This window comes from Spea bombifrons, chromosome 9 (genome assembly GCF_027358695.1).
Source record: "Spea bombifrons isolate aSpeBom1 chromosome 9, aSpeBom1.2.pri, whole genome shotgun sequence".
Taxonomy (NCBI): Eukaryota; Metazoa; Chordata; class Amphibia; order Anura; family Pelobatidae; genus Spea; species Spea bombifrons.
Window position 1 is genome coordinate 16,963,545 of NC_071095.1, and position 14,695 is coordinate 16,978,239.

Below are 14,695 nucleotides of genomic sequence, written 5' to 3' on the forward strand. Positions count from 1 at the left end.
CGTGTCCCCGCAGACACAGACGCCCTTGGCGTTGGTGCATGTAGAGACACCAAGGTAAGTCGGAGCGCCTCTAGGTATATGGAGAAGGAGCCTCCTGAGACTCCCAAGGAACATGAATGCACGCAGCATTAGATTGTGTATACACAACAGAAAGCACACGCTGCTGGTTAAATATCATAATTTATTACTATCTACATTTATATGTATATATTTATATATTACAGATATCTGTCCAGATACAGATTAAGACACTAAATACAGCAGTAAATGGGTGTTCAGGACACCAGAGTGAGTGCTTTCATTCAGATGTGCCGAGGGGGGGCAGACATAACAAGGCTAGCAGAAATGGGGTCCTTTTGTTTATTAACACCCTAGAGACCACAAATTGCTGAATTATGACAATGGAGGCGGAGGTCTGCACCTCTCTGAGTTAGTATTATATGATAATAATAACTCATATGGTAAGTAGCCCTTAGTATTGTGAATCCACTGTGTGTAAGTCTGGTCTCTGGAAATCACGGTGTTCCTCCCACACACCATAAATTGAGATCAAAATTGACAAGTTTGAAAATAAGCGAATAGGAACCCCCAGGTTTGGGTGGGAAAGCAAAATCATAGTTTTTGTTCCACTTCTAGGAATTCTGAATGTTTTAATATTGCCCCTTAATTCAGTGTGTTAGTAGATGTAAGTGCAGAAGGTATGCAATGCTTGCCCCTTCTTTCAAACATTAAGGATCACTCCCTTTGAGGTTTTGGAGACTACTGCATATGTCCTTGGTTCATTTGAATGCATGGGCCGCTGAGCCATTCACCAAAACAATTGCATAATTATTCTGGAGAGTAAAAGGATCATGTAAACTTACAACACAGCAATCAATGCCTGAAACGGCACGTGTGCCGCTCGGCTACAAACATGGGAATGATCCAGTTATTGGCCAAATCCAGAATACAAGGCACTTGAGTAGAAACAGAACGCCACACTGCACTGAGTAAGGGTTACGATAATAGCTTAAAAACAAGCATGATTAATACAAAAATGCCAGGAGAGCAGCATGTAGCCCTTCCCAATTATATAGACTGCGCCCAGTGAGTCATGTCTAGTGAAGGGGACTGTATACAGGACAAGGGTATGCTCGTTTGGGGTTCCTTGTGGAGGTTTTATGCATGGGAGCAGTGGGGTATTTACAGAAACCTTCTGGCAAATTCTCCTGTCAGCTCCCCCTTTGGTGGATAAATCCAATTGTGTTTCTATATACTAGGAAGGTTAACCCCGTTTTGTGGCAGATCCACTTGTGATCTACTCTGCGTCTACAAGTTAAATGAGTAACAACAAGAATGGAAATAGATATATGAGACAGATATTGCATAGGCCAGAGGTCTCCACGCATTTTTGAGATCTTTGGTTTGGAAATATTGTAAATGGCGGCACTCAGTGATTGAGGCGTCTTATACTCTGCAGCCAGGATGCTACCAGGCAGTGTTCCGAGTCTTCTGCTGCAAGGCATCCTGGTTGACAGTATCCATCAGAGGTCATACAACCCTTTCCATCGGGTTCACTGTCCGGCAGGTTCCAAGACTGAATATTATATCCACGTTCTGTATCTTTCAATGAAAGCAAAGCCTGCATGCTCCGCCGAAGCTCCTATTAAATGTATCCCTAATTGTCGCATAATGTACTCCACAACCTAAAACATTCCCATCCGATCACAGATTAATCAGCTCACAGTCTCTGTGGTGATGTATCTTTGCCTGGACAGTCACCAGTGAAAGCTGCAGGTCAGATGCTTTAGTCAGGATAGTCGATGTGCCTTAAAATAAGTTGGTTGAACCTCTCTCCGCATGGATGCCAGAAAGGAAGAATATTATATCAGGGTCCGGCTTTGGTCCACATTGTAGAGATCCCAATCTCATGTCTCCACAAGCTTAATGACAGGAAAGGGTCTCCCAGAACCAGAGGGTATGTAAACCCGTTTTCTGCAATCACAAAGAAACAATCTGTGAGTTAACAAGACTTCAGCAATGGATACCACTAGAAGAAGCCACCCTTTGCTCCTATGATGTAATCAGGACATTAGCTTTCGATATTATCCTAGTAAACTCAGCATAACTCACACATTCTGCAGGTTTGGCCTGGAGTAACTCCTCGGAAGGCGGTATGTATTTCCACTCTGGGAAGATGCAAAATGTTCCAGTTTGTCCTGCAGCTCAAGGTTCTGCAATGTAGAATAGACCGAGTTAAGACAAGCTTCTAGGCTTTACGGTGCGATGAGAGTTACAGGAATGTCCTGAGTAGTTTAATGGAAAGAAACTACTTGAAGAGTTATGTACTTGTTCTACAAAAAGAAGAATGTAATCCTGGTTCTAAGTCATTATATACAAGCCATTGGGACATTATTGTTATTCTTCTTCTAATTAATAGAACATTATATGAAATCGCTCATCTCGTTGTAAAACGTGTAATACCCAGAGATTGGAACATGAATTCCAAGAAGGAAGTGTTTTGTTTTTTTACATTGACCCACGGTATTTTCTGAAAAGAATAAAAGATTCTGCGAAATCATATAGTTTTGTAGAGTATATAGTAAGCATGCGCAGCTTGGGAATGCCCACTTACCTCGGCTTGAAGCCACGACACCTTCTCCCGCAGGTCCTGGATTAGTGAGTCTTTCTCTTGCATGGCCGTCCTGGAGTTTTGGAGCTAGAGAGAGCATGTAAAAAAAAACAGGAATGAGAGCAGAAAATACCAATCCTACGTCGTCTTATCATACAGCCGCGTCATGTTGCTAACATGATGAATATAAAAGAGCTTTGCCGCAACCCACGTCCTTTACTTATATCATGGAGATGTCCAAGGATTCCTGATGGGTCTCAGGATGATGTCTACTTATTCTGGATTTTCTCATTCCAAAAAATAAACTTTTGCAGGGAGTCTAGTCTTACTACCCTCTGAATGAAATGACAATGCTTCAATCAAGATCAGCCCAACGAAAAATGCAAGGATGCCGGGCCATTTTATTTACCTGCTCGATCATTTGTCGAACTTTGCGCTGCTGACTCTTCAACATGTCGTCCAGGTGATGAATCTTCTCTTTCAGCCCAGACACCGTCTTCTCCAGCTCTTCACATCTATAAATTGATATAAGGGTTAATGCAACAACTTGGAGAAGAGACAGGAAGGCACAGACATTAGAACAGGAAGGTAAAGAAGCCATTTGTTAAAGCTACAGCTTTGTCATTACAGGATGGAGTTTGCATCTTATCTTCTCCTTGTCTTCTAGTTCTAATCGCCATTTCTTCCACACTAATTATTATGTTGATTGTCTGATGTCTCCTACCTTGCCTGAAGAGGTCCATCCTGCTGTTTCTGTGCCCTCACGCTCTCCAGTTCCTCCTCGTTTTCCTTCATCTTTTTCTGCAGTTCTTGGTGTTCCTACAATCACAAAGTGTAGTGTGAATGGGGGTATTGGCAATGGCTGAATCCCGCTGCAAAAGTTATTGAGGATGAAGAATACACGCTAGGAGTACGCTAACAACTAGCCTAATTCTCCTGGTCTTCGCATTTCCATTTCTGACATTTATCCCACATAACTCAGGGACCTCGATGTGCTGCTCGACTGCCACCGCTGTGACTCTCCAGCAGCCGCTGCATTATGGATACGTCTGGAAGGATATGTACTGAAAAATGCCAGCGTCTTTCTATATTTCCATCAACTGGCTCGATGTCTTACGTTTTCCATGCTGATCAGTAGCCTCCTGAGGTCTTCTACTTCTTTCTGATGCTGCACGGAGCTATGCTGTGCCTCTCTGCGTGCTCGGTTGCTCTGCTCCATCTCCTGTCGACATCTACTCAGCTTGTCCTGGAGGGAATGGAAACATTTTAGGATGCTACAAAGGTTAAAACAAACCAGAATAAGAAGAGTGCAGGGAAGATTTCCTAGAAGCAAACCTCATAAAGCATTCGTTCATTTTGCTGCTTTTTCTCTACTTCTTGGAGCTTTGCATACAACCTCTGAGCTGTCTCTCGAAGGTCTTTCCCATTATCCAACGTAAATTCCTCTTCCTACAAAAGAGGGAATCAGTGTTCCGTGTCAGACCTTGAACGGATTCCAGGAAAACTAAATGCAAGCTGAAATATTCAAGAGTACCCAAACCAATCTTCTTGATCTTACCATTTCATCTTTCGAAGAGTCCCTGTAATGTCTGACTCCATTCTGCAAGTCCTGTGCAAGCAAGAAAATCCAATGAGAAGGCGGGAATTGAAATGTCCTTCTCTTCCTCCCCAGTACACGCTAAGACTGTCAACATCACTCAGCTCTAGTGAAACGAGTCGCTACCTCTTCATCACAAATACACTTTATACAGAACGAAGAGTTTGCCCCACATAAAGAGTCTCCACAAGATCTGCCACACGGCAATGTAAGTAAGTACAGAGAGCGCCCTAACCGGTTTCTGTAAGGAGACCCAACCAACCTTGGAAGAAATAGCTCGGTGGCCGTCTCCTCCCTTGACTCAAATGTTCAGAGGTTCTTAATAAAAAAGGCCGTTTTGTTCCTGTCACATGCGAGACATTCCATTTTGACTGTACCTTGTTGAGCAGGCGTTCTTCCTTTCCGGATTTACAGGAGTTTGGCTCAATTTCTTCACGCAGGTTTTTGATTGAAGTTCGAGCCTGGATGAAGAAGTGATTTTAAGGCTTCTAGTGGTAAACAGGAAAACCCAGGAGCGCTCTGTCTCTGATGAGAGTGCACAGGTTTGTTCACAACCAGTTATTCTGCTGGGCCTATAACTTAATTCTACAGAATCTCTGGTCATGCCACGGCCCAATATCACGCTACAGAGACAATTCTAGTTCAGGATCGTGCTATACCTTCAAGGGCCTCATCACCTGCCTTCATGCGTTAGGACAGGACCCCCCACGCTCCTCACACCAAGACGCTCACCTCTTGAATATGGCGAACCTCGTTCCTCAGCTGGCTGACATTCCACTCATGGTTGGCTTTATCTTCAGCTTTGGCTTTAAGGTAGACCTAGAAGTGCATAAGGAACACGGCGTGATCATAAGAAAAACAACTAGTCTCTTTCATTATCATTCTTCATCTGTGGACAAATACCTTGATAATTTCTTCATCTCCATCCGTGGACTTAATTAGCTCAGAATTTAAGGAGCGGGATCCGTGGAGAGGTCGTGAAGAGACCAGGGCAAAGGCTCGTCCTACCGGCTGAAAAAGTAACATCGGTTATTAGCGTCAGCATGTTCAGAACAAGCCGTTCTAAAACAGGAGTGGCCGCTTCCTGAAGACAGAGCCCTGTAAATTGAGCTCGGAGCTTCAAGAGTGACACACGCACGAAACATCACCGTCATCGTCAAGAAACATCACCGTCATCCAACTAAAGACCCTATGGAAGGCTGCCTGGCCGATAAACATTTTATATATAAATGAAACACTAAATTACGCGTGAATCAGCTGGGATTGTGTGGAGAGGATAGGGATCTCACCTTAACCTTTGCGGTGTCTGTCCTCTCTGGAGACTGGTCCTCACGTAACGTCAGGCGCAAAGTCTTCACAAGGTCCTGACAGAGAATGCAAGACGTCAACTGAGTATACGGGCATCCAAATAACCTTCAGGGACTCACAGACTCTGCCTCGTGTCATACTCCCCAGCTTATGTAAAGGATTCCCTGCTCTTCGACACCTGACAACGATTATACTGAACGCATAATTTTCGGTAACCACAGGAAATCTTTTCTCCTATTCAGGGGGATCCAGCACAGCAGGAGTAAAATGATAAAACTGGTTGGAGTTTCTTGAAGGCGTATCGTCATCATCATGAATGCATTCCACCTTTCCTTCTTTACTTTACTTGGCGTGCGCATGGCGAGCGAGAGTTTAACCTTACTCACTGAGCTCGTAAAATAAACATTGCGGATGAGCCATGTCCCAAACAATGACGCGGATTGCGTAATGCGTTGTAATCGATCACCAGTAATCTGAATATATGATAAAATGTGTATAACCGTGCCGTGACGTATGAAGTAGTTATGCCGAAACCCATTGTGGATTCAGAATACTATCCTGAGTATCACCACACACTCACAGATTAAATCACGGGTCATACGTGCTGTTACCCCCAAGTTACCCCCAACCGGGGCAAAAACACATTATGCGACACTACACATCAGTAACGAGTATCACTTGAATACCCTCCCATGGTGCCTCCAGGGAATCTGTAATCTAGCTGCTAAATAACATAACTTTAACCATTGCTGATTACACGCTACTTGCATAGGTTTCTGGGTCGTTAGTCACTGGCAGTGTAAGGGGATAGTAAAGGGTTAAATTGTCTGCTCCCACAGGAATCCAGACATTCCGATCCCTTCCCCAGCGTGAAACCTGAGCCAGCCCCATTGTTCCCTACGCATCCCACTAACTCTCTACTGATCACCCTATAAATGCGCTCGCACCTCGCAGTAAAAAACAAAAAGGGATTGGTTTTGTGGTTTCTCCGGTTTCTTGCGCCGCTGCTTTGTAATTGTGAGGCGCGGGAATGTCACCACGCCTCTGAGCTGCGGTCATTTCGTTTCTACTCGCTATCCTTTTTGATAAGCTTCACTTTGTCGCAAGGTTTAGAATTAGTGACGAGCTCCGCGGCGTAGAAACTGTCCCACAAGCTCACTTTCTGTAAGTGAATTTATTTGGTTCCTCTTAATATCTCAGACCCAATTGCCTTTTGTTTATTGTCCATTGCCATTGTAAGTGTAAGTCAGTGACTTTGCAAGTTTAAATATGCTGGCTCCTGTCCGTAAGAGCGTACAGTAAATTGCTAGCTCTGAGGGTCAGGCGGATTGATTTCCTGTTGAGTAAGAGGGTGTTACTGGATCAGCAGGCTCTCGGATCGATTCCTCCCTTCTTACAGAAATGGTGGCATTTCTGCATATACCGAACCTGCCCTGTCAGTAAATTCTTGGACTGGAAGGTGACCTCGGTGGAAAATCTTTCGGTGGTGCCGTGTTATGGAGCTGTATAAACCAACCTGCCCACCATGCAGAGTGAACTCAAATTCCCAAATATATCCCAATAATCCCGTTCCCAGATGGCGAGGCAGGGGGAGGCCGACGCTCGCTGCGTGCTAAATAACAGTGACTCGGGTGTTCGATGTAGGTTTCTGTCAACTACCTCCAGATGCCAACACAACGTAACCTACAAATTATTCACAGGTGGACCACAAAGAGAGCTGCGTGACCCACAAATTATTCAGCGTCATTGTCATACAGCTGACGGGAAACCCCGAGCTATAGGTCATCTGTGTCAATAATACAGTCACAGCTCGTCCCGACGGCTGCCTTACCTTTAACAGAGTTACGGAAAAGTGTCTAGCGTATACGCAATCAGGCCGACAGAAACAGCCGTACGAGTACGACATAGTCACACACTACAGACGAAGACATCCGATACACGTCGTGTTACACACTATACCCAACATGTAGACGGGATCAAGCTGTAGAAAGCCCCTCGGAAATGTACGGACACAACGTAACACAACCGTGTGACTCGCCCCATGTCACAGATGGGTTAGTGTGTGTATGTGTGTATATATATATATATATGTGTTTATAATATATAAATAAGCTGTCATGTCCCATCCGCGCACAGACAGGGGCCACTGACCTGCTCCTGCTCAGGGTTGAGCTGCTGCAGGGTACACAAGCTGTTCATCCTTCCTCAGGACGAGTCCCCGGCTGGCAGTCACCGCACACCAGCAGCCTCACCACTGAGCACAGGGAGGGGCAACAGCCCTTTAACTGCACCATGACATCAGACACAAACCAGCCACACCCACCCTGGTCACACACTTTAGGATTGGCTGCAGGCTGGCTTAGGGAGGGGCTGGGTGGAAATACCTGGCATGCAGTCATTTTTTGTTTACAAAGCACCAACATGTTCTGCAGTGCAGTACAACAGCAGACTAGTTGTTATAGTGAATGTGAACTGGCTATTGCAAATAGAGAATTCAGCAACCAGCAGCAGCTTAACTAATTCAGCACACTCCCATTATACCGCTAGATTGTAAGCTCTTTGGACAGGGTCTACCATTATACCACTAGACTGTAAGCTCCTTGGGACAGGGTCTGCCATTATTCCGCTAGACTGTAAGCTCCTTGGGACAGCATCCTTTATTATGCATCTAGATGGAAAGCTCTTTTTGGTTAGTCTTTATGTACCGCTAGACTGAAAGCTCTTGAAACAAGGGTTCTAATCACATCATGTAACGCTCACTATTGGTATTTCTGGTATTGTTGAGGGGGATAATCTAAGTTATTGCGGACCCTGTGAGCATAGATAATATCAGTTAATGCGCTGAAATGTGGCAGCAGAGGCGCCAAGTGATTCACTGTCCCAGGTATCCAGGTGACGTCAGCGAGCAGGTAAGAGGTGTTTGTATTATCTCAGGAAGGGTGGATTGTCCTAATAAGGCAGCTTTGAACCTGTGGCGCCACCTCCCCATTCACTGCCGCCAAGGACAAATTAACCCTTTCCTGAAGAGGCCATGATTGGCCTTTTCCTCGAGTATGAAAAGGAAATGCTCATCGCCTCAAAGGTTATTGAAAATCTCAGATCCCGTAAACAGGCTGAGGATGATCCCATGACGTAAAACAGACCTGTCACACGTGTCAGGATATCATACAGGTGCTCAGCCCCCTCCCTGGATTAAAAGGGACTGCCTCAGATCCACAAGAATCTGCAAACATAATGACGTGTCAGGCTGATTTACAGCAGTTTACCCAACGCTTTCAAAGCGATTCCTGACGCTGGAGAGCGCGGTGAAAATCATTCCTATTGAGATACTTTGAGTAACGACCATTTAATAAAATCAGGCGGGTCATTGAAATGGTTGGAAGAGCTCTAGAAAAGCTGGCATCCCAGAAGTTCTGCCTGTCTCTGCATGGAAGCAACGCCAAGAAGACTGGATTATCAGGAAACGAGGTGTGAGCGCTTCACGCACACCGTATGTCGCTCCAAACGTGCGGTTATTATGATTTGGTAATTCAGTGTCATGCAACTTAATGGGCCCAAAGAACCTGCCCATCTAGCAAATAATATGTTTTGTGTCCTCGGGACCAGAAGACTATGTCCACCCACCCAAAGTCTAGGAACTCTGCATGTTCACCCTAATACTGAGAATTCTGAGAACCCAGAAAATGTACTCGCTGCTGTTGTTTACTTCCCTGATACCATCTCGACAACCTCCCCGTTCATCTCGAGATTCAGAAGATCCGTTCAGAAGGTCGCCGCGAGAGTTTGTCCCTCACCCTGAAGTTAAAGCCCTTGTAGTTTCTAGGTCTTATTTAAGCATTTAAGTGCGAGTGCGGCAGGTGACGGCCTCTCCCGGCGGTCACGTTACGGCAGGGCTGTTATGTTTACGAGAAACCTTTGTCCTTGGGCGGCCAGCAGTGTCTCTCTGAGCATTCTTTGTGTATCGCTCGGCCGGAAAGCAGCCAAAGCCATGAATTATCTCTTCTGTGCAGTCACTGACCAAGTTAACTTGGGGGGGGGTATTCTCGGCATGTAGCGGGTTAGGAACAGAAGAACAGTATTTGGAATATGTAACGAGGACGGTAATCGCAGACACATGCTATGTGAAGTATGTTCCCCCCTGGCGTGGAATTGGAGGGAATTATGTACCCTGCTTGTATATCTTACTTACCAGTGACAGGCAATGTCATCTTGAATCAAAAAATCCCCGGGGTGAAAAAACCCAAGCAGAGCCATAACCGAATCGGCATGGATTATGGAGGACTCCCGGGGGCTTGAAAAATTATGAAAAAGAAATGTGTACGGGAAAGCGGACACCCCCAAAAATATTCTGAATAATGAAATGTTTCAATTTCTCGAATTTTTTTTGAAAGCATGAACATGCCTTGTTTGCTCATGAGGCACAAACCTACATAAACCATCAAATCAAGTGTGCAACGGGTAATTAAAAAACAAACAAGCGTGAAATATTCTCATAGTCTTTGTGTCCTCCCCAGCGGCACGTGCTGATTCGATTTAATGGAGTTTATATGAAATGGGAGGTAATGTTTGCTCTGCTCACTGTTCCCTCTGTAGGTACCAAATTATAACTTAAAACTGCGGGTGCTTTTTAATTTTTTTTTTATCCTTCTAATAACTTTGAACATATACAGTATGTATGTATGTACTGTATGTGTGCAAAAAGTGCAGCATAATCACAAAATACCGCCTTTATTGAAAGGACTTGTTTTGTTCGAGGCTCACACCCAGAACTAGCCTGAAGAGGAAAAAGAAGCCGCAGGAATCTCACAGTCCTGACGCTGGGGCGGTTTGGGTTGTTGGCCGCTTGTAACCCCGCGTTCTGAATATTATCCCCGCTCCCTGGCTGCTCTGACAGCGTCGATGTTCTGTACAGATGGACTTAGTGATGTAAAGTGTTGGATTGCCCGTGAAAGCGGCAGCAGGTCCTGGCGCAGAAATCACATGCCAGGAATGTCGCAGCCGTCTCAGACCTCCCTCTCTGTCTGTAAAAACAAGCAATGAGCTCATTCTACCCCCCTAGGGCAGGGAGCCGGCCTCTCACAGACACATTAAAGCGCCCTCCTCCCCTCCTGAGAAAGGCTCCTTCCATTAACACCTTGGTTGGAGAACCACCAGCCATTAGCGCATTGCCCTGTATACAGGGGGCACTTCAACATGTATTTATTAAATATGCTGAAAAATGGCTGCCTGCGCTGAACACTTTGGTGTTTTCAGCAGGTTTTAAAGCAACCGCTTTTGTCTCTAGCTGTTGTTGAACTTGAGCTTCCGTGACCCTCGGTCACCACGCAGCTAATGTCGGCCGTCACACAGATAACGACTGAATGATATGCTAAACTGCGACGGATGCAGCGCCGGAAGCCGCTCCTTGACGCGCAGCAGCAGGGACCCCGCATACGCAGTTGAAATACAGCACTGTTGAAAAAATATCGATTACAGCATGTTACCCCAAACATCAGACAGAACCAGTGTTGAGGTAAAACAGGAACTGAGTATATTAGAAGCATGCCTATTTATATACACGCAAAGCATGATTACATTACCCTGCCCAGACAGCCTGGCGCCACAGACCGGTCACCATAGCCAGCAATACCCATACAACACAACTGATGTTGGGGTGATCCCGATGGATCGGCGGCAACACCGATGGTCCCAAGGTGTCCTAGTCCAAAAAGCACCCTGATCCTGGGGCAGGACCCTGAGTGCCAGCGATGGAAAGGTCCCCAGGTGCAGGTCCATGATATAGCTGGACAAGAGTTCCAGGACTGAGGTTACCAAACCCCGTTCATCCAGATGTCATGAAGAAAACCAGAGTGGTCTCTCCACCCCAGCCTGTGCCCCATCGTGACTCCCACCTATCCCCGGAAGAGCTGTAGCGATCGTGTCGAGAGCTCAGCGGGCATTCCCACCGGGAACAGGCGAGAGAGCAAGAGGAACAGGAAAACCGGGCAACAAACAGGCGTGCCTAGGACATAGTGACATGAGCTTAACCGTAACACAACGAACGGGGTAAACAGATGAAATAATATTGGGAGTCCAGAAGTTCGTCTTTGCTGCCCTACATCCCTGACAAAAACGTGCAATCTCGCTGCACGCTGACTCCTGGACTCCCGTTCCTTGCGCGTTTTCACTTCTGCAGAATGCTGCCCATCGTGAATCTGATAGCCGTGACCTATACACCAAATTCCTGACGCATTTCTTCTCCACGGGGATGTTTGCTTTATTTTCTGTATTTCCCGTTATCTCTCATTTATGGCAGTTTGCTGGAGTTAAGATAAGAAGGTGGTAGAGGCCGCGCAGGCTTCCAGTCAATGATTGTGCGACAATGTGTTTAAAACTAGGGAAAGAACTCTGGAATTCTGTCAATAACCGTTCCGTGACTCTCTGAGCTGCACACAAATATATGTAACCTTTACCCTCCAGCGCTATCTGTGCCTTCACAAAACTCCCACAAACCAGATAAGGGCTTAACATGCTGAGCAAGAGGCCTCAGTAGCCACGCAAGCTTGCAATCTAATTCACGTAACAAAGCTGTACTAGATTTTATCATTTTCTTCCCATAACAAATACCGCACAATTTAATACCCATTGGCTGTTTTATCATGGCTAGAGTCGCAAAGGGTCCTCTCTAAAAAAAAAAAAAAAAAATAAAAGCCTCCAAAAACATTTGCTTAGTGGAGGATAACGTGTGACACCAGCGTGGCTCCTACACAGCGCGCAAGAAAACAAGGTTTCCAATCTTTTCTGCCAAGACAAAGAGCATCGTTGGACTGTTTATCTCCCTGAAAGGAAAGTCACAGGGGCTCCCGGTACAGAATGGAAACAAACCCGACCTCTCTGATTTGCATGAGAGAAGATGTTGAGTGTACGGAGGGTATGAGCGGGCAGTATAGGGGCGAGGATGAATCCGAGCCGGCCTCATAGAGGACCCCATATAAAAAATAACACACGTCCACCCTCTGCATTCAAGCATTACTTGGAACACAGTAAGAAATATACGATAGAACTATAAAGAATTATAAACAGCAAGTTTTTAAGATACAAATTATATTAGTAATATCTGAGATTTGTGTCAGTAAGTAAATCAATACGTTGGCCTCTATCATTCCCCCCTTAACCTCCTGATAGAGTGTAAGCTCACGTGAGCAGGGCCCTCCTCTCTCTCTGTAGCATGCCGTGGATGGAATCTTCTCAAACTCTATAAATAGATGTAATGCAGGGTGAGTATTTACACATAGTGGTATTTACCCCACCCCATCTACCTGCCTTTCGCAGGCAGGGGGCAGGTGTCTCAAACTCCCACCCCGATTGTCAGGTGTAGGGAAGGTTGTCCTTTGGCTGCAGGGGGAATTTGTGAACGGCTGACGCATTCCTCAGACATGTCTGTGTGATGCACGCAACCGGCTGACGTGTGACTGTAACACAAGCTGCACATGTGAAGGGGACATGTTGGCCTTGCACGCGATTATCCCTCAAAAGATAGCTGGACCCGTCTTGAGTGAGTGTGCGGTGCCCCGAGAGGTCACTGGGTGTGAAAGGCAATACTCAGGGATACCCTGCGTATTAAGTTGTGTACCGCTACATTTATCTGAAACCATACCCCGCTTACACGATTAACACGAAGGTCACGCATGCGCGTCAGCGAGACGTTACCTGGGTGATCTCAGGGAGTCGCAAAACTCGGGAGTGCTTTAGGCTCCCAAAGAATCTTCAGCATCACCACCATCTAGTGGTGGAATCGTTACAGGACAATGAATGTGGCAGTTACGGTCCCCAAGAACAGCGTGATACTTTCTAACCTCTGTGCCTCTCGTTATCTTTTATTTATAAAGCAGCAGCAACTTCCGCAGCGCTCCTTACAACACGCAAACTAGAACGGACAAAGACAAACTGACACATTAGGTAAAGAGGTCCCCGCTCATAAGCTTACAATCTAGAGTCTTCTGACCATGTCCTGTTTCCTTTGAAATATCCATGCCTCATATACTTGGTTTAGTTCCTTTATGCTTTTAAATGCTTTTACCTTATCTCCTCCAAGCTGTAAAGGATGTGATCATTTTTAATTGCCCCAGAATCTCTCTATTCACCGTAATAACCGTACCCAATACTGTCTGACCGGAGACCTGTAAAGCAACATGGCCAGCTCTATCTCTTACCGCTATTAACGCCTCTCGCTATATACCCAGAATTCCCCTTGCACTCCCCATGGGTGAAGCCCAACAACAGCAAAAAGTTACTTGATGGCTGCATTATAAGAACCGTCCTCTTACCCCCCCATGTCTTTAGATAACCCAACAGTCTGCAGATCCACCCAACCAACATATTAGTTCTTTCAATTCCATTACCACCAAGGAAAACACACAGCGTAGAAAATCAGAAGGTACTTTATTAACCGGTCTTCATTAAACAGTGCTTCTAAACAAAAGCCCCCAGGTTAATTATAAAATGTGATATAAACAATCATCTGTAGACAGAACATTCGACTCTGGAAGGTACATCAACATTGAACATTTGTCATTGAGTCAGGCAGCTTCCTGGTGGTGTATTTTAGTAACATTCCTGAGTGTGCCGTATCGCAGGGACTCCGATTCAGATTATACATATATTATATATATATATAGATCGAACGTAAAGTGTAGATTCAAACATATTTATTTGTGCAAAGCCCCCTTTAGTGTGATTTGCTTAACCTTGCATAATATAACCCTTATAATTTGTATACATTTGAATAAGCATCTCTTATAAAACTTTTGTTCCCATTTATATTAGAAATAGTAAAGTTAAATTTAAAACACACATAAAAATATGTTTTGTTTTGTTTTTTTCATTGCCCCATTCCCTTTAACACAGAATAGACACCCTCCCTCTCCTCACTTTACTCCCATGCAGAAACAGAAACATTTTCACAACAAAATTCACCAGAATACGTGAACATGCAGGCCTCAAACATTCCCACCCGTTTGTTGGATGCAGCGTAATACATATGTCATATAGCAACAAGCAAAAAAACAAAGATGCAATTCTCTGAGCCCTCTTTCAGACGGTTCACAGGTGAGTGTCAGAACAACGGGGTATTACACATATTGCAGAGGAGAAAGGCCATAGCACCTGCGTATAGTCTAATAAAGGCAATGAGTGAATGT

At 45.2% G+C, this 14,695-nt stretch overlaps 1 protein-coding gene across 2 annotated transcripts; it reads right to left on the reverse strand.

The window, feature by feature from the left end:
• Positions 1 to 1,204: 1,204 nt before the first annotated feature.
• Positions 1,205 to 7,775, reverse strand: TUFT1 (tuftelin 1). 2 transcript variants are annotated; one of them, XM_053474932.1, is made up of 14 exons: positions 7,668 to 7,775; positions 5,498 to 5,572; positions 5,112 to 5,219; positions 4,941 to 5,027; positions 4,586 to 4,669; positions 4,170 to 4,220; positions 3,947 to 4,060; positions 3,729 to 3,857; positions 3,336 to 3,430; positions 3,021 to 3,126; positions 2,615 to 2,698; positions 2,113 to 2,213; positions 1,686 to 1,974; positions 1,205 to 1,642 (listed from the first exon to the last, which is right to left on the reverse strand). In XM_053474932.1, exons 1-13 carry the CDS (start codon positions 7,713 to 7,715, stop codon positions 1,908 to 1,910), a joined length of 1,149 nt encoding a protein of 382 aa, XP_053330907.1. In that variant the 5' UTR covers positions 7,716 to 7,775; the 3' UTR covers positions 1,205 to 1,642; positions 1,686 to 1,907. The 2 variants fall into 2 exon arrangements, with proteins under 2 accessions (XP_053330907.1, XP_053330908.1); XM_053474933.1 differs by lacking the exon at positions 4,170 to 4,220.
• Between the last annotated feature and the right edge of the window lie 6,920 nt (positions 7,776 to 14,695).